Source organism: Mus caroli, chromosome 1 (assembly GCF_900094665.2).
Source record: "Mus caroli chromosome 1, CAROLI_EIJ_v1.1, whole genome shotgun sequence".
Taxonomy (NCBI): Eukaryota; Metazoa; Chordata; class Mammalia; order Rodentia; family Muridae; genus Mus; species Mus caroli.
In genome coordinates this window covers 28,542,849-28,560,805 of record NC_034570.1, presented here as the reverse complement: position 1 = coordinate 28,560,805, position 17,957 = coordinate 28,542,849, and the positions used below count along the sequence as shown (strand labels likewise).

General features: G+C 40.8%; 1 protein-coding gene across 3 annotated transcripts in view; it reads left to right on the top strand.

The window, feature by feature from the left end:
- Znf451 (zinc finger protein 451) overlaps nucleotides 1-17,957 on the top strand; it is a 54,915-nt gene that overhangs the window by 28,175 nt on the left and 8,783 nt on the right. For 2 of the 3 annotated variants that reach the window (XM_021156802.1, XM_021156724.1), the window contains exons 4-13: nucleotides 350-475; nucleotides 2,904-3,015; nucleotides 3,679-3,829; nucleotides 4,460-4,586; nucleotides 6,584-6,737; nucleotides 7,467-7,614; nucleotides 8,797-10,391; nucleotides 13,652-13,792; nucleotides 15,864-15,994; nucleotides 16,873-17,059. In XM_021156802.1, the coding sequence (XP_021012461.1) occupies nucleotides 350-475; nucleotides 2,904-3,015; nucleotides 3,679-3,829; nucleotides 4,460-4,586; nucleotides 6,584-6,737; nucleotides 7,467-7,614; nucleotides 8,797-10,391; nucleotides 13,652-13,792; nucleotides 15,864-15,994; nucleotides 16,873-17,059 (2,872 nt within the window). The remainder of the gene's footprint in view (nucleotides 1-349; nucleotides 476-2,903; nucleotides 3,016-3,678; nucleotides 3,830-4,459; nucleotides 4,587-6,583; nucleotides 6,738-7,466; nucleotides 7,615-8,796; nucleotides 10,392-13,651; nucleotides 13,793-15,863; nucleotides 15,995-16,872; nucleotides 17,060-17,957) is intronic. The other variant, XM_021156863.2, reaches the window with a different exon arrangement.

The window sequence follows — 17,957 nt, the reverse complement described above, 5'->3', positions numbered from 1 at the left end:
TCAGATGCCGTGGAACAAGTTAGGATTGTGAAGCTGGGAACCAAACCAGGGAGGGCAGCCAGTGCTCTCACCCACTGTGCAGTATCTCCAGCCCCTTAACTGAGTGTTTTATTTGATTCTGTTTTTTTCTTCTGTTAGCATGTCAATTATAAAATATTACAGTAAAATACAAAATATACTCTGGAGACAAAGACAGGACACCCCCATATACACACATCAAGATTTTTAGAACTCTAACAAGTAAATGGTTCTTGACTGCAGTAATTGCTTGGTAAGTGAATGTTTATTGGCTGTGTGCTAATTTTGTATTAAATGGAATAAACATTATCCTGTTTTGTTTGTACTGTAGGAGAATTTTAAACGCAAAGACTATATAGATCATCAGAAGGATAAAGTTGCTTTAACTTTGGCTCGCCTGGCCCGCCATGTTGAAGTAGAAAAACAACAGAAAGAAGAGAAGAACAGGGCATTTAGGGTATGTGTGTGTTTTTTTATTTGTTTGTTAATGTATAAAAGATTTGTTAATGTATAAAATTATTTATAATAAAGATGTAAAGATGTTTCCAAAAAAGAAAGAAGCTTAAATAGAATTTTGAGAAATTCTAGTGAGTAATTATTCTACTTAAACACATTTTCGGTGTTTGTGAGTTTCTGGTGTTTTACAGTTTGTATGTGCATGTGCATGCCTATGGAGGAGAGAGGCCACCCTTGAACCATCCTCCTTGTGTTTTGAGACAAGGTCTGTTTTTGGCCTGGTGCTCATGGATCCGGCCAGGCTGGCTGTGTGGTGTGCTCCAGGGCTGGCTTGGATGTGTGGGCCCTAGGAATTGGGCTCTGCTCAGGTCCTCATGCTCAGGGTCGTGACTCACCGAGTCATCCCCCAGCCCCTGATACTGCTGTTACTAAAGAAGATTGTATCTCGTGATTAGTAAGAAACTGGTGTGGTTTGTGAAGTTGAGATATTTGCTTTGTGTTATGAAAGCTCACATTAGCACGTTAGGGCTTTACAAGTTCTGTATGATAGATACTTTAAAAATTTAGTATGTACATGTCAGCATTTTGAGGATTCTTTATCGCTGTACTTTGGAACAATATTTTATAAATAATGTTCAGATAAAAATCTTGGTCATTTTTTTTTCTTCATTTAACTCTTTGTCTTCGTTAGGGTGGTTAGGGTGCAGCAAAACACCGTGACCAAAAGCAGGTTGCAGAAGAAAGGGTTTATTCAACTTTTATTTCTTGTTGCTGTTCAGCATCTAAGGAAGTCAGGCAGGAACCTGGAGGCAGGAGCTGCTGCAGAACCCATGGAGGGTGCTGCTTACTGGCTTACTCCTCATGGCTGGGTCAGCCTGCTTTTCTATAGAGCCCAGGACCACCAGCCCAGGGATGGCCACACCAAAAATGGAATGGCCCCTTCCCCACCAATCACTACTTAAGAAAATAACTACAGCTGGATCGTTTGGAGGGAGACATTTTCTCTATTGAGGTTCCCTCCTGTCTGATGGCTCTAGCTTGTGTCACATTGACATAAAACTATACTGAACACCCTTTCTTATGAAAAATCATATTAAATGGCTAAATAAGTCTTAAAATCTAGAGTCACTGGCTCCCTTTATCATACCCAGTACAGTGTAAATGCTGAATAATAGTTATGACATTATATTGTTAGAGAATGAGAAGAAAGTTAATACATGCCAGCACAGAAGCAGAGTTTTCAGGAATTCTGATAAATAGTTGTTTACATGTACATATTAAATGTGTATAGGAAGAACTAAATACCTATCCACCTTTTCAGGAGTCACAATATACTTATTTGTACATAGATTTTGTAAATGAATCTTTTTTTGTGTTTAAGGTTGTGTTGGGTTGGGCAGTGGTGGCCCACGCCTTTAATCCCAGCATTTAGGAGGCAGAGGCAGGCGGATTTCTGAGGTCAAGGCCAGCCTGGTCTACAGAGTGAGTTCCAGGACAGCCAGGGCTATACAGAGAAACCCTGCCTCAAAAAACCAAAAAGAAAGTTGTGTTGGATGCTGCCATGCTTGTTCACTCACATACTGTATGTGGCTGCTCTGACGCTACTGCAGCAGGGTGAGAGGTAGTAGTGGAGACTGCACACAGCGCAAGCCAAAAGCTCTGTTCACAGTGTAGGCCAACTCTCAGTGTAGGTGGTGACAGACGTTGTGTGCTGTCATGTAGTCAATGCTACTGAGGGCCTAATATTAATAGCATTCACTAAACAAATATTCACTGAGCTCTTTTTTTTTAATAAATCTGTTAAAAATTTTTGAAATTACCTAAAAATTTAAAGATATAAATAATCCTCTGGTTTCATTCCAATATCGACTAAATAATGTTTAGTTAGTCTTTTTTTTTTTTTTAAAGAATTATTTACTTATTTTATGTACATGAGTACACTGTATCTGTCTTCAGACACACCAGAAGAGGGCATCAAATCCCCATTACAGATGGTTGTGAGCCACCATGTGGTTGCTGGGAATTGAACTTAGAACCTCTGGAAGAACAGTCGGTGCTCTTAACCACTGAGCCATCTCTCCAGCCCATTTAGTTAGTTTTTATCCTTTTTGATATAGTTTACATAATTTGAGATGACTCCTTCATTTGGTTCTTAATGCTTAACACCATTGGTGACTTGTGAATATATTCTCTTGCATCAAATTACCTCCCTGTTGTTGGGGAGTATGTAGCAACTTCCAGCAAATAGCTGAGGGCTCAAGATCTTTATACAGTACATAAAACTTTATTTTGACGTATGTATAATCTTTGGTACAAATATCTAGATGTGAAGTTCTTGGAATAGAGTATTCAGTATTTTCTCATCAAGATCTTTTCACCCAAGAAACAGTGGTTATCTTAAATCAACTGAATTCTTTTCTTGTCTTTAGGAAAAAATTGATTTTCAGCACGCTCATGGTTTACAAGAATTGGAATTTATTCAAGGACATTCAGAAACAGAAGCAGCAAGACAGTGTGTGGACCAATGGCTAAAAATGTCAGGTATTCATTAGAGATCACAGTTCAGTTCCTGAGCTTCTTCGGAGCCTTAAGGTAGAAAGTATGTGGGCTTGATTCTGTTGCTATGGACATAGAGGGATGGATGGACAGTCAGGTGCCAGCATTGAGCTTTTAATCCCTGGCACTCACATCAGCAATGCATGTGTTTGTCATCCCAGTGCTGTAGAGACAGAGACAACAGAGTCCCCAAGGTTCACTGGCCCACCAGCCGAGTCTACTCAGTAGACTCAGGCAGGGGAGAGACCTTACTTTCCCAAAGCTGTACAGTCCCCAAGAGATGACACTTAAAGGACACGCATACACACATTTAGTTTTAGTCACTAACACCACTGTTTTCCAGTGTCCTGCTTTGCTGTTAACTTCTTTGGCCTCTGAGCTCTTTAGATACTTATTAGAAGTTAGTTTAACCAGTTGAAGAGTTTAGGTTAAATAAGAATACAGTAAGAATTCAAGGGAAAGAGCTTTTCCATTTTATATGAACAAGGGAGCTTGATTGTGTTTGTGAGTCTAAGATTTTGAACACCTGATTGTAACTGGGACCATCTCCTTGATGCTTTGCTCATTCCCACTGTTGTGTCATTCTGATGATCAGTCCAGTGCACACTTCTCTGAAATAGTAAACTAGGAATTTATATTATGATGTAGGACTCAGAACAAATGCAGCTAATTCTGGAACAAAAAGATCATTCCAACGTGGAGGCAGGATGTGGAGGTCTGAGAAGCCAATTTTGTGTCCTATAATGCACTGTAACAAGGAATTTGACAATGGGCACCTTCTGTTGGGACATTTGAAAAGGTAAGCAGGGCACTCTGGATTCAAAGGTTAAAGGTTAGTCATCTAGGCATGGAGAGCCAATCCAGGGTCTCATTCAAGTATGAGCAGTCTTTAGTGATTTTTTTAATCAAAATGTGGTAAACCTTTACCAGCATGGTTTTAGCTTAATATTTGAAACTCAGTTTGTTTTGTACTATTTTGATGTGTTATTTGTGATTTATATTTATGTTTTCTAGAAAATTGGGTAAGATGTTAGGTTGTTTTTCAGCATTATAGTGCAGTTGAAGTAGTTGTGGGTATAAATATAAATTTCAGGAGACAGAGCATTTGTCTATCCACATAATCTAACGTGCCTTCTAAAACAACCACTGTAAGAAATCAATCTTTACAGTGAAGTGCTCTGCTGGGGCTCATTTTTCTGATTTTCTGAGCGTCTTTCTAGTAGGTCACGAGAAAGCAGAGGGTCTTGTAACCTCCATTTCAGATAGTCAGAAGATGGGGCCTCTAGCTAGTTTCCTTCACAGATGTCTCAAGGAGACATACAATGCCTCCCGTGCTTGTGTGTTCAGGTGCATCAGCTTCACAAGTAAGGCAAACCAGGTCATCTCCTGGGAAGTAGATCCAACTGATGGCACTTCTTTCCTTGTATAGGTTTGATCACTCCCCATGTGATCCCACAATTACATTACATGGACCTCTGGCTAATTCGTTTGCATGTGCAGTGTGCTATGAACATTTCCTTACTCAACAGCAGTACAAGGACCATCTTCTCTCCAGGGTAAGAGCATGGTCTGGGAATAGATGTTCTTTCTGGAGAACCATGGAGCTTGTGTAGGTTTTTTTTGTTTTGTTTTGTTTTGTTTTTCATGTTGCTCTTAATCTTGCAGTCACTACTGATGTACGTAAAGATAAAAATTTAATTATTGAAAATGAAATGACTTGGGGTGCTGTGTTACTTTGGACACTTAAGCTTAAATAGCTAAACTCCAGCAGTCCTAGAGATTACCATTAAACTCTTCTGTGGTGTTGATATTTGGAATAATCTTACTCAACATGCTCATGATAGAAATTGCATCTTATTCTATGAAAAATTATTTTAATTCAGTGTGTGTGTGCATGCATGTACTCACAGAATTCAGAAAAAAGGTATTGGATCCCCTAGAGCCAGAGCTACCGGTGGTTGTGAGCTATGCAAGGTAGGTGCTGAGAACGGACTTGGGTCCTCGAAACAACAGTGTTCTCTCTTACCCATGAAGCTCGTTCTACAGCCCTCACATTTGATTGGTTCTCTCTTTTCTACTTGCCATGGCTTCCAGGGATCAAACTCAAGCTGTATCAGTCCCTTGTATGGAGTATTATTTTATTTGTACCAGAAACATGATAAAATGAACTTTTCTGGTTTAACTTAACTGTACATTCTAATTCGTATTCCTTCTCCCAAGTTTTAGACATTCCCTGCAGATCTTCCACTTTTGTAGTAGATACAGTATAATAACATTTTATGTAGAATTCTACTTCGATTATAGTGATCAAATCCTTTAACAGTTTTTACTTTGTATCTGCTTATAATCTGTCATTGAACTAAAAATGTTTTGTTTATTTAAAGTTCTTAAAATGAAAAAAAATTTTTAAGTTTCTTTCTTTTTTTCTTTTTGGTTTTTCGAGACAGGGTTTCTCTGTATAGCCCTGGTTGTCCTGGAACTCACTTTGTAGACCAGGCTGGCCTTGAACTCAGAAACCCACCTGTCTCTACCTCCCAAGTGCTGGGATTAAAGGCATGCTCCACCACTGCCCGGCTTAAAGTTTCTTAAATTAGGAGAAATTTGTAGTTTGCTTTATCATTCTTATCATGTAATTCAGAATGTCCTCCTAGATTTTTCTCCTCTGTGGCATTAATCAAGTTTAAACATGATCAAGGGGGTATGAGGAGTAATGAGGAGTGTAGGTATGAAGCTAGCTGTAAATCTCTGATTTGTCGCTTCTAGGGATAATTTGTTATGAGCTGTGGTAGTAGTGGTGGTCCTGATGAGATGATAAAAGTACCTCCTCGGGTTGTCGTAGGACAGTTCAGATAACACGCTCAGAATCTGTGTGCCTTTAACATGTTCTCAGTATAAATTTCAAGTTCCTGTCCTTTCTCTTGGTTCTTGTAAGCACTGTGCAGTTGCTAAGTTCCTGCTCTTACTGATAGCACCTTTAAAACACAGTATACATTTAAGATTACAACCCTATGGACAGTCATTAGCAAACCAAATTTATAGCAAACACACATACCCATTCATACAAATGTGCAAATTTTAATTTTAGGGTAGAGGAGGCTGGAAACTTAGATGCTACAGAAAACATGTAGCCAGGCATAGTAGTGCGTACCTGTGTGCTCTAATCAGTCTGTGTACCGTGGTCGCATTTGTATGTTAGTATGAGACTATACGTGACTAGATCAGAAATGAGCAGTGTGTAGGGCATAAATGTCCTTTGCGAAAGAAAAATGCCTGTAATTTGATTTTTGAGGAAGAAGTTAACATTTTATCTATGGTATCTTGCTTATGGTAGAAATTGTAAACTCAGAAAAGTCAAAAATTGGTATGAAATTTTCCAAATATAAAGTTAGAAGTTTTGAAATTAGTTTTTAAAAGTGTATTGGATATTGGTTTTAGTTGTAACGTCGGTATGACATTTTCCAAATAATAAATTGGAAATTGTAAAGATACTTTTTTACTGTGTTCATTTGCATACTGATTTTAGTTGTGACATGGCTTTCCTTTTTATTTTTAGACAGCTGCAGCCGATGGACATAGCAATAGCCTTCTCCCTCAGATTATTCAATGTTTTGCTTGTCCACAGTGCTTTCTTCTGTTTAGTGCCAAGGATGAGTGTTTGAAGCATATGTCTACAAGGAATCATTTCCGTCAGAGCTTTAAACTGGGTGGTATGTTAATATATTGCTGTTAACATTGTGTAATGAGTTACATCTTTGCAAACATACCTTTCAAAATACTCTGCTAAGTTAGCTATACTTCTCAGTTTAGAATCATAAAAATGAAAAAAATTGAATTCTTAATTTTCAAAAATGCTTGTTTGTATATCATTGAGTATGTTTTAATCCTCTCTTCCTTCTTTTAGACAAGGTCTTACTTTGTAGCTCTAGTTGACCTTGAACGCACAGTGATCTGTCTTTTTCAGCCTCCTGAGTTTAGATGAGTCCTGGTGGATTAAAGGCAAGTGCCACCTCCACCCAGCTATGTCTTATCTATTTGAGGGATGAAAAGAAATGTGAGAGGGCTGGTCATGGTGGCACACGCCTTTAATCCCAGTACTTGGGAGTCAGAGGCAGGCAGATTTCTGAGTTCGAGGCCAGCCTGGTCTACAAAGTTTGTTCCAGGACAGCCAGAACTATACAGAGAAACCTTGGGAAAAAAAAAAAAAAAGAAAAGAAAAAAAGAAATGTGGGAGGGAAAGCACATATTCAGAACAGTGTGTTTATTATACCTGGGAGGTCTGGGAAATTGGATCAGAAGGCACTCTTTGTCATTAAGCCTAAAAAAGGTCTCCCGTACACTTTTACTTAACTGATGTCCTCAGGAAGGGAAGGAAGAGAGAGATTGGGTTCCCCTGTGTTCTGATTACTTTGCAATTTGTGATTCATTTTGTCTTTTAGATAATAAAGGAACAGCCCGCCCAATATCATTTCCATCTTTTGCAAAGAAGCGTTTGGTCTCTCTGTGCAAAGATGTTCCATTTCAGGTTAAGTGTGTGGCCTGCCACCAGACTCTGCGTTCCCACATGGAGCTCACTGCCCATTTCAGGTTTGTACAGCTCTAGTCTTAAGCTGTAAGGAACTCCTGGTGACATCTTCAGTAGGGGAAGAGTTAGGCAAATATCTCCTGTTGTGTGTGTCTCCTTCAGAATCAGGATGCACAAATCTAGCATAATGAGAGAAGTGAGAGGCACTGGAGATGTGTGTGATTGGGACGTATAGGGATGCAGAGGGCTAACCAGAGGCAGGGGTCCTTACATGGGAATAGCTTCTCAGACTGTCCAGCCTATCACTACTTGGTTCTTAATGAAAATTGTTCTTTAGCAGAAAAGAAATGTGAACAGGACACATTCCTGACATAAGTTAGTCAGTTATTAACAAAGAGTTCTGGTAGTTGTGGTGCCGACCTGTGACCCTAGCACTGTAGGCTGCAGAAGAAGGGTCACAAATTCAAGGCCAGCCTCGATTATGTGGTGAAATTCCATCCAACAGAATGGACGGGAGAGATGGTCAGCGTTTAAGAGCGTATTCTGCTGCTCTTCCAGAAAGCCTGGGCTTCATTCCCAGCGCCCACAGTGGCAGCTCACCACCATCTGACCCCTCCAGTTGCAGGGCTCAGAGAACTCTGAAAACTCCGGGCCCACAGGAAGTATACAGATATGCAGACAAAACTCCCGTACTTGTTAAATAATAAATGTAGTTAAATAAGTTAATCAATTAAAAAAAAAACTTAAAATGAAGTCAGAAAACAGCAACAAAAAGTGGAATATTGGGCTGGAAAGAGGTCCTGAGTTCAATTCTGAGCAACCACATGGTGGCTCACAACCATCTGTAATGGGATTTGATTCCCTTTTCTGATGTGTCTGCAGACAGCTACAGTGTACTCATATACATAAAATAAGTAATTCTTTTTTTTTAAAGTGGGATGTTATCTAGAAGTTTATAGTGGTCATTTACTTGTGAATCTAATTTGCTTCAAGGCCTCTATATCAACGAATTTGATATTGATTGATGTTTTCAGAAGTGTGCCTTTATATTTTGAATCTTCTAATTCTACTTAATCCTTGTATGTTGATGAGAAAAATAAAATAGGGGTACTATAAAAGTACTTTAAGATGATAGAGTGTGTTATTGAAAAGATCTTTTAGTACTTATTTATATTGTTATTTTAAAATTCTTGTCATATAAAGCAGAGAAAACTTACGATTTTTTTTTTTTAAATCCAAATTAGGGTTCATTGTCAAAATGCTGGACCTGTTGCTATAGCTGAAAAAAGCATTACTCAGGTTGCAAAAGAATTCATAGTAAGAGGTTATTGTTCAGATTGCAACCAGGTCTTTATGGATGTAGCCAGCACCCAAAGTCACAAGAATTCAGGACACAAAATTACACTTGCGAACTCAGTGGAAGAATCTGTCTTGCTTTATTGCCACATCAGTGAAGGGAGTCGTCCTCCTTGTGATTTACATTTATTCAGTCAACCAAAAATTTCATCACTTAAACGGATTCTGTCTGTTAAAGAGTCCAGTGCAGAGGATTGTGTCGTTCCGACAAAGAAAGTGAACTTAGGTGTTGAAAGCCTTGGAGGTGCAACTCGTGTGCAGAGGCAGAGTCCAGCAGTCACAGCCTGGTTTTGTGAATGCAAACGGCGGTTTCCCAGTGAAGAGGCGGTAGAAAAGCATGCTTTCTCAGCAAACACAATGTGTTATAAGTGTGTGGTCTGCGGAAAGGTTTGTGAAGATTCGGGGGTCATGCGCTTACACATGAGCCGGTTTCATGGAGGGGCGCATTTAAATAACTTTCTATTTTGGTGTCGGACGTGCAAAAAGGAGTTAGTAAAGAAAGATGCCATCATGGCACACATTACTGAGTTTCATAGTGGGCATAGATATTTTTATGAGATGGATGAGGAAGAGGAGGAGGAAGAGGAGGCCATGCCGTCATCCTCTGTGGAGAGCCATTTGAATGCTGACAAACCTCCTTCACCCATTGCTGTTGTTGATCACTGCCCGGCCAACAGTCCTCCCAGGGGCAGGTGGCAGTGCCGCATCTGTGAGGACATGTTTGAATCCCAGGAGTGTGTGAAGCAGCACTGCATGTCCTTGACAAGCCACCGGTTTCACAGATACAGCTGTGCCCACTGCAGAAAGACTTTCCATAAAGTGGAAACTCTGTACCGACATTGCCAGGACGAGCATGACAGTGAGATCATGATGAAGTACTTCTGTGGGCTTTGTGATCTCATTTTTAACAAGGAAGAAGAATTTCTGAGTCACTATAAGGAACACCACAGCATAGATTATGTGTTTGTGTCAGAAAAAACTAAAACCTCAATTAAAACTGAAGGCGATTTTAAAATAGTAGAGACCAGTGATTTACTAAGCTGTGGCTGTCATGAGAGTTACATGTGTAAAATCAACAGAAAGGAAGACTATGACCGATGTCTTCCAGTCCTGCTGGAGAAAGGTAGACTGTGGTTTCGCTGCAGCTCGTGCTCAGCCACAGCACAGAATGTGACCGACATTAACACTCACGTCTCTCAAGTGCACAGAAAAGAGAAAAGCGAGGAGGAGCAGCAGTATGTGATCAAGTGTGGCATCTGCACCAAGGCGTTCCAGAACACGGAGAGTGCTCAGCAGCACTTCCACAGGAAGCACGCGGCCCTCCAGAAACCCACCGGGACCCCGGGGGGAGCCGACAGAAGCAGCACGTGCCAGCTGGCTGCGAGTGCCTCACATGCTGAGAAAAACCTGAAACAGGCTAGCTATCAGAAACACTCAGACGTGGAAAAAGGAGCTGAGCATGATGTACACTGCCAGAACATAGGTATGGCTTTACAGCGTGGGACAAGTTTGGCACACTCACCCTGGGACGTACGTAAGCACGTATGTACCCACTAGCAGAAGCTGAGTGAGTGCTGACAGCAGCTGCATCAGTGATGACAGCAACCAGTGTGCTCTTTCAGGGATTTGTGCTTATGCTGTCTTTAAATAATAGAGTAGATCTCTTTCTGTTTACAAAGAAATGAAGAGTTTTGAGAAATGACAGGTTGTAGTACTCTTTCTAAAAGATTTGAGAGTTATTCTGAACCTTAAAATCACATTCTACTTAAAATATGAAGGTTTGTTAAGCAAAATTTTTTCCCCTTTGTGTGTGAGTGTGTGTTTATGTCTGTGTATCTTTGTGTTGTGCTTAAGTTTTGTGCACGCTAAACAAATGCACTATCATTAAGCTACATCAGCGGCTCTAGATGAATTTCTTTTGTATCTCTTCAGTCTTGTTCTTGTTTGTATGTTTTTAAATAAAAATAAAGTTGGGGCTGTAGATATGGCTCAGTGGTGAAGAGCGCTGACTGCTCTTCCTGAGGACCCAGGTTTAATTCCCAGCAACCACATGGCAGCTCACACCGCTCTGTAACTCCAGTTCCGGGGGACTTGACACCTTCACACAGACATACATTCAGGCAAAACACCAATGAACATCAAATAAAAATACACAATTTAAATCAATTTTAAAGTTTAACTTTTTATGTGCTTTGGTTTTGTTTTTTTTTTTAAGAACAGGTCTCACACATTAGCCAAGGTTAGCCTGGATTTAGCTAGAATGGTCTAGAAATTGTGCCAGTTCTTCTGCCTTCTGAGTGCTGGCATTACAGTCATGACTTGTCATGCTAGGCCTGGCCTCATTCTTTAAATATGAGAAATTGTAAATGTAGTGTAAGATGACTTTGTGGCAACGCTTTGTGATAAATAATTAAGACATTGATTGGTAGTAAAAAGCTCCAAGTGGTAGCTAGGACTAAGGACTTCCTTTGATCTTTCCCCCCAAATGATTGGATTAAGTAAATAGAATGGTGCTTTGGTTTATTTAAAGGTTTAGTTATTTTTCACTAGATAAAATATATCTGTAGACTTTTGAATATTAACCTGGTGAACTGTAGAAGGTAGAGTAGAAACAGTGAGAACAAGTTGGCTGATAGAATAAAGTTTTTGTGGTTCTTGTTAAAAAATCATTTGTGTTTATAAAGTAGCATTTCAGTAATATCTCAGTAATAGTTTTTAACATTTGTCCCAGTCTGTCTGCCTGATGGAAGGCCTGCAAAACCCTCTGCAGTGGGCCTGTACCTAGTGTGCCCTGGTGTCAGCTGAGGTACAAGGAACCCCCTTGGTTCTTGCCCCTGCTACAGCACCTGCTAGATTCCAAGATGCTTATCTAGAGTAGAGCACCTTGCCTCAGCCTCTCCTGGGGATACACAGCCACTGCTGGACCAAGAGGTAGATAGGCTCAGAACTGGCTGCCGCCATGTGTGGAGGAGGCCCAGCAGCTGAAGCTGGCAAGCTGGGGATCTGGTTAGACTTTGATTACTTACCATTGATCTATTTGGTGACATGGAGTCTTATACTGTTACTCAGATGGTTGTCATACTCTTGGGCTCAGGTGACCCTCCCAACTCAGCCTTCGGACTGTGGGTGTGCGACACCACACCAGACTCCAGACCCTGACTTCACAGGTTTGCTCTGTAGCGCACAAAGGTCTTGATGCTAAGTTGTGGATTTTCAATGAGAAAGCATTAAATCTTTCATGGTCTAGTTAATTCTAATTCCAAAGGAGTAAAACAGTGGCCCCAGTGTTTTATGTTCTTTTGTGCTTTTCTTTCAGTTCTCTCATTACTTTGAGGGAATGTTTTGCTTGTCTGTGTTTGATAGAAAATGACAGTAGCATCTAGATCTAAGGTTTGTAAGAACCTGAAGATGTAATATGGCTTGGAAATAGGAGTGGGTGGTAGTAACACATTGAAGAGGCCTCTGTTAGTCCTAGTAGAAGCTAATTATTTAAAAATATTCCAAGGCCTGCATAAGAACCACTAGAAGCTGTAAGGCCCTGTCATGATAGAAAAGCTTGAAAGGGGCTGGGTAAGAAGGGAAGCATGGGAGATGAAAGGAGAGCCTGAGAGACCCGAGAAATAGGGTAGTTTACCAGTGCCTTTATAACACCCGTGGGATCCGGCTTTGAAGGGCCCTTATTTGGTGCTCTCTTTGGTGTTTGATCCTCAAGCCAGAGAGCTGCTAATAAATCTATATAGATTTATTAGTAGAAAAGCAAATTTCCTAGAGAAATGTAGATTCTCATGACAAAGAGCAAATTTTGTGCGGTTTTATTATTTCACTCCAGCTGCTTTCAAACTGTGATCTTCTGTCCTGCCTCAGTGTTGGGTTAAGGTGTGCTCTGTACATTGTACTCTATTTGCTTTACAAGTTCCCTTCCAGTCTTCCTAGTCGGAACGGTAGGACCTCATTTGAATGTTGTTACTGTGCATTGTATTAATCTATTAGATTAAGTCCACAAGTCTTTTCATGCACATTGAATATTTATGGATAGTGAAATTCTATTTAGTCTTAAAATTTGAACTTCTATTTGATCTAGTACATTAATTTGTTAAAAGTAACTTTATTTTCAATAATTTTTTTGTTTGTTTGTTTTTTGTTTTTGTTTTTCGAGACAGGGTTTCTCTGTGCAGCCCTGGCTGTCCTGGAACTCACTCTGTAGACCAGGCTGGCCTCGAACTCAGAAATCTGCCTGCTTCTGCCTCCCGAGTGCTGGGATTAAAGGTGTGCGCCACCACGCCTGGCTTTCAATAAAAATTTTTAATGGCTCTTTAACAAGAAACCTTAACCATGTCATGGTAGCGTGTGCCTGCAGTCTTAGCACTTGTGATGTGAAGGCAGAAGAATCATAAGTTCAAGGCCAGATTTAATAGCATAGTGATTTTTGAGTCCATTCTGAGCTAAATAAAATCCTGTCTCAAATCAAAACAAAACCACAAAGGCCTTATAGTCAAGTGAAGAGAGCTTAAGAAAGATATGATCACGTGTGAAATATCCTAAGCACTACCTGGTTTAAGCATAAATGGTTCTATGCAGATTGGATTTCTTGAAGAAGTCTCAGTAGAGAGAGACAATAGGAACAATGAACAGTTTTGGGTATAGGACCTCTAATATGTTTTAGACCTGAGGAATTAGGATATGTATGAACGGTTCTTACTGCATTCATATTAATGGTCTGTTGTTGTTGTTTGTTTTCCTTAGAGGAGGAAGCTGGGCTTCCGGACGTGGACTACCTGCGAACCATGACTCACATAGTCTTTGTAGATTTTGATAACTGGGCGAACTTTTTTGGTCATCTACCTGGGCATCTTAATCAAGGAACATTTATTTGGGGCTTTCAAGGTATGGTTAAGAAGGAAAGCATTAGGGGCACTCTTCTGAGAATGTGATTGACTTAAAACGGATCCTGTGAGCCTTGCTGAATAGACGGTGAAAACAGAGTTTGAGTGTCACTACTGTACACTATCTGCTAGGCTACTTGTTTGCGTTTATTTACCTCTTATGTGTGTGGAGGTCGGAGGACAATCTGGGAGCGATTCTCTTCCTACATTATGTAGATTTAGGGATCATTATGGGTCATTAGTGTTGGTGACAAGCACCTTTACCCACTGAGCTGTCTGGACGGCTGGTGCTAGGGGTTTTGCTGCTGTTGTTAACAAATTTCTGTGGTGTTAGCAAATTCATGTATCTTTCAGAATATATTGAAGAAAGATTCATTCAACACCTATGTTGTGTCAGGCTTTTAAAATGCAAGAAAGCAGGAGAGGAGGGTCGCATTTTACTTGTTGTGTACGTTATGACAGTTTAACATTAGCTTAAAAGCAAAGTGTAAGCAAGCAGGCTGAGAGGCTTGTGCTTGTTACAGGCTCACTGGAAAGTAATCTCTTGAACTGCGGGGGTGTTGTGACTTTTAGTATGTTATAGTTGTCGCTTTAATTGCTTTTTATGAAATACCATGCCACTATATACTTATATAAACCACTGGCTAGACCACGGGAAAGAATTCTTTGATTTACTGAGGTTTAGCATAGTGAGTATCTGATGCATTTTCAGAGGAAATAGCTTTAAAAGGTAAGGATTGGCATTAAAGATAGAAACATAGCAATCTGGTTAAAGTGATCTAATGTTTTATTAAGTCTAGTTCTACTGTCACACTTTTTAACTTTTAAAAATTCTTGATAATTTCATGTGTGTGTGTGTGTGTGTGTGTGTGTGTACATATATCTAGTCATGTTCACCACCCCCATTGCGATCTCACATCTCCCCTGAACTTCACAGAATTTCCTCCTTCTGTTTTCACGTCTGTCTCTTGCTGGCATGAGTGTGGGCGAGAGGTTGTTTAGTGAGCATGGCTAGTCTTCGCACTGACTACATCACTAAACCAGTGACTGCCTCCAGCAATCACGGTCACCGTCCAGTGTGCATTGTGGATGGGCCCACCCTGTGCAAGTCCTCGAAGTCGCCATGAGTTCCCAGTTGTGGCAGCCGTGCCATGTGCTGAGACTGCTTCAGAGCCTCTCACCATTCTGCTGCTCCTTCTCTCCTTGTTTCCTGGGTGTTGGAGGGAGTTAGGATTGCGCATTCAACAGCTGTCACCTCAGCACTCTGACTCCTCAGGAGTCTGATTTGACTCTTGCCCACACAAGAGAATTCCATCTGAGGAGGGCAGAGAGCACTAACATGAACATAGGCAGACATACCTAGAATGTGTATGCATTGTTTTTTAGCCGCTGACTTTGACGTACTTGTAAAACCTACCAAACTTTAAATTTATGTAGAATGACACCATTTGAAGAATGTTAGCTTTTGTTTTTCACTCTGCTCACTATCCATGCGAACTTCCAAGAAAAGTTATTTTTTATGCATATGTGTGTTTTGCCTCTCTGTATGCTGTGCACAAGCTGCTAGTGCTCATGGAGACTGAAAGACGCTATCAGATTCCCTGGACGAGTTATAGACAGTTGTGAGCTATCTTTGTATGCTGGGAATCAAACCCCTGTTCTTTGGAAGAGCAGCCTGCACTCTTAACCATGGAGACATCTCTCCACCCCTCACCCCGTGAACTTCTACATGTGTAGGCAGATTAAAGGAAGTCAGTCTCTGTTCCCAAGGTTGTAAAGTGACAAGATGGTGATGCCTGTTCCAGGACTGAGACAGCATGTCTTGTAGCTGTAGGCTTTGTAGCTGAACTCTTGGTCATCCTGTCTCCACCCCGCATGCCTATGAACCACCAGGCCTGGTTTATGAGGTACTGCAGGTCAGACCCCAGGCTTTGTGCATTCTAGGCATCTGCTCTGATAAGTGAGTTACAGCTGCAGGCCAGTCCTCTCACATTGTAATTTAGTGGAGCTGATAGAGTTCTCAGTTGCTTTGTTCCTTGCTTGACTATCATATTTTCTTCTAAAATGAATAGGGGGAAACACCAACTGGAAGCCTCCGCTCAGCTGTAAGGTCTATAGTCACCTGAGCAGGATTGGATGCTTCTTCCTCCATCCTCGCTGCAGTAAAAGAAAAGACGCCGCCGATTTTGCCATATGCATGCATGTAAGTAGGAGTTTCATTAAAGACTGATGCCAAGCTCTATGTGTCTGCATGTAAGTAGGCGTGTTACTAAAAACCAGATGGCATTCTAGGATGCATTTGGACTTTGGCCTTTGGGACTGTAATGGCAGCATAGATCGTCGTTATTCAGAGCTGATTTCCTATAAACCATTCTGTGTCAGGTCCTACGCACTGCTTTGTGTGTCTGGCCAGGAGCCCCACACCTGGACTTACATTTTATGTCAGTCCTGCAGATTTCCTCTGTACATAGCAAACTTAGTTATATGTGGAGTAAATAGTCAAGGTGATCCTGTACTTGCTGTGTACAATACACTTTTTCATTTTAATATCTGAAATGGAGAGGCACTGTATTAACTGTTGTCCTAAATGGACTTTGCATTTACATCTGTCTCCAGCCGACCAACCGACCCTAGTGAGTCTGCTGAGCCGGGGCTCACTCACTTCATACTAAGTCTTCTGTGGGAGCCCTCAGTCCCTGTGAATGGATGCTTTTGCAAATGTGTCCCCTGCTGCTTCAGCCTCAGGAGATTCTTGCTTCCTTTGATTGAGTCCTACAGCTCACCTTCTGACATGTTCCCTGTGAGGGCTTATGTGCTCTTCCTTGAGGAGATGGCCTTTAGGTCCCTCCCCGCGGACATGTAGATTGCCTGCTGCTTTCTTCTCAGTGCTTCCTCAGTAGGTCGTCTTGTAATTGTTGACATCTAACATTTGACTTTTGATTGCCCTATGTCAACTATTAAGGCTGGCTAGGTTGTCAATATAACATACTTTCCTAGATATGTGCTCCTTGTGAAATACATGTTACTTGATTTGAAACTCTTGCAGATTTTTAACAACCTGTACCGTTTGTTCCAACTTAGGCTGGCCGTCTAGATGAGCAACTTCCCAAACAAATTCCTTTCACCATCCTCTCGGGAGACCAAGGCTTTCTGGAGCTAGAGAATCAATTTAAGAAGACCCAGAGACCAGCTCATATACTAAACCCTCACCACTTAGAGGGAGACATGATGTGTGCCTTGTTAAATAGCATATCTGATACTACCAAAGGTATGCGGCTGCCATCAAGGTGCAAACCACCCAAGAGGAGGAGATTTCACTGCTGAGAAAACCAATAAACTGCTGTCTGCTAGTGAACTGCTGTCTGTTTCCTAAACCTCTGTGCTTTCATCCGTCTGTCTTGCTTGTCCTTTCTTATATACTTACATATACTTACATGTTTGTTTGCTTTGAGCAGGATCTCTTATAGCGAGGCTAGCCTTGAACACCTAATCCTCCTGTCTCTTCCTCCCAAGTGCTGAAAATCTCGCCCTATGCCATCATGCCTGGTATTATTACTTTCATTCTTTAGTGTTTCAGAATGAGGATGAATCACACTAATTTTCCACAGCCTTTTTTTATTCTAATAAAATCAGTGTACACTTGTATAAAATATGTATTAATGTCATAAAACATATTAAAGCTCAAATTCAGATCTTCACTGTTTCTAAGATTGCAAATTTATCTTCAGATTTTTAGAAACTGAAATATGGTCTGTCACCTAAATACATTCAGTTTTGTCCAAAACAGAGATGTTGATAGGTAAACAAGAAAGCAATGCCTAGAAGAAAAGTGTAGAGACAGAGCTTGGCTATGACACAGTGAGAGCTGTAAGCTGTAAGTACCTGGGGAGCTGGGCTCCTCCTCCACTCCTCTGCTTGCCACTGCCATGTCCACCTCTGAGCTTATCTGTGGTCACGAGTTTAGTTTCACCGCCCAGTATTTGAAAAAGAAAGTAGCTTTGGTTTTCCTAATTTCTGACAGGAAAGGAGAGAATATAAGAATGATAATTAAATGTTCTAATATACAGCTGTGGTGAGTCACACATGGTCCTTCTAGCAGTTCAGAGACTGAAGCAGGAGGATAGCTGTAAGTTGTAGGACACCTTGGGCTTTGGTTACAAAGTGAG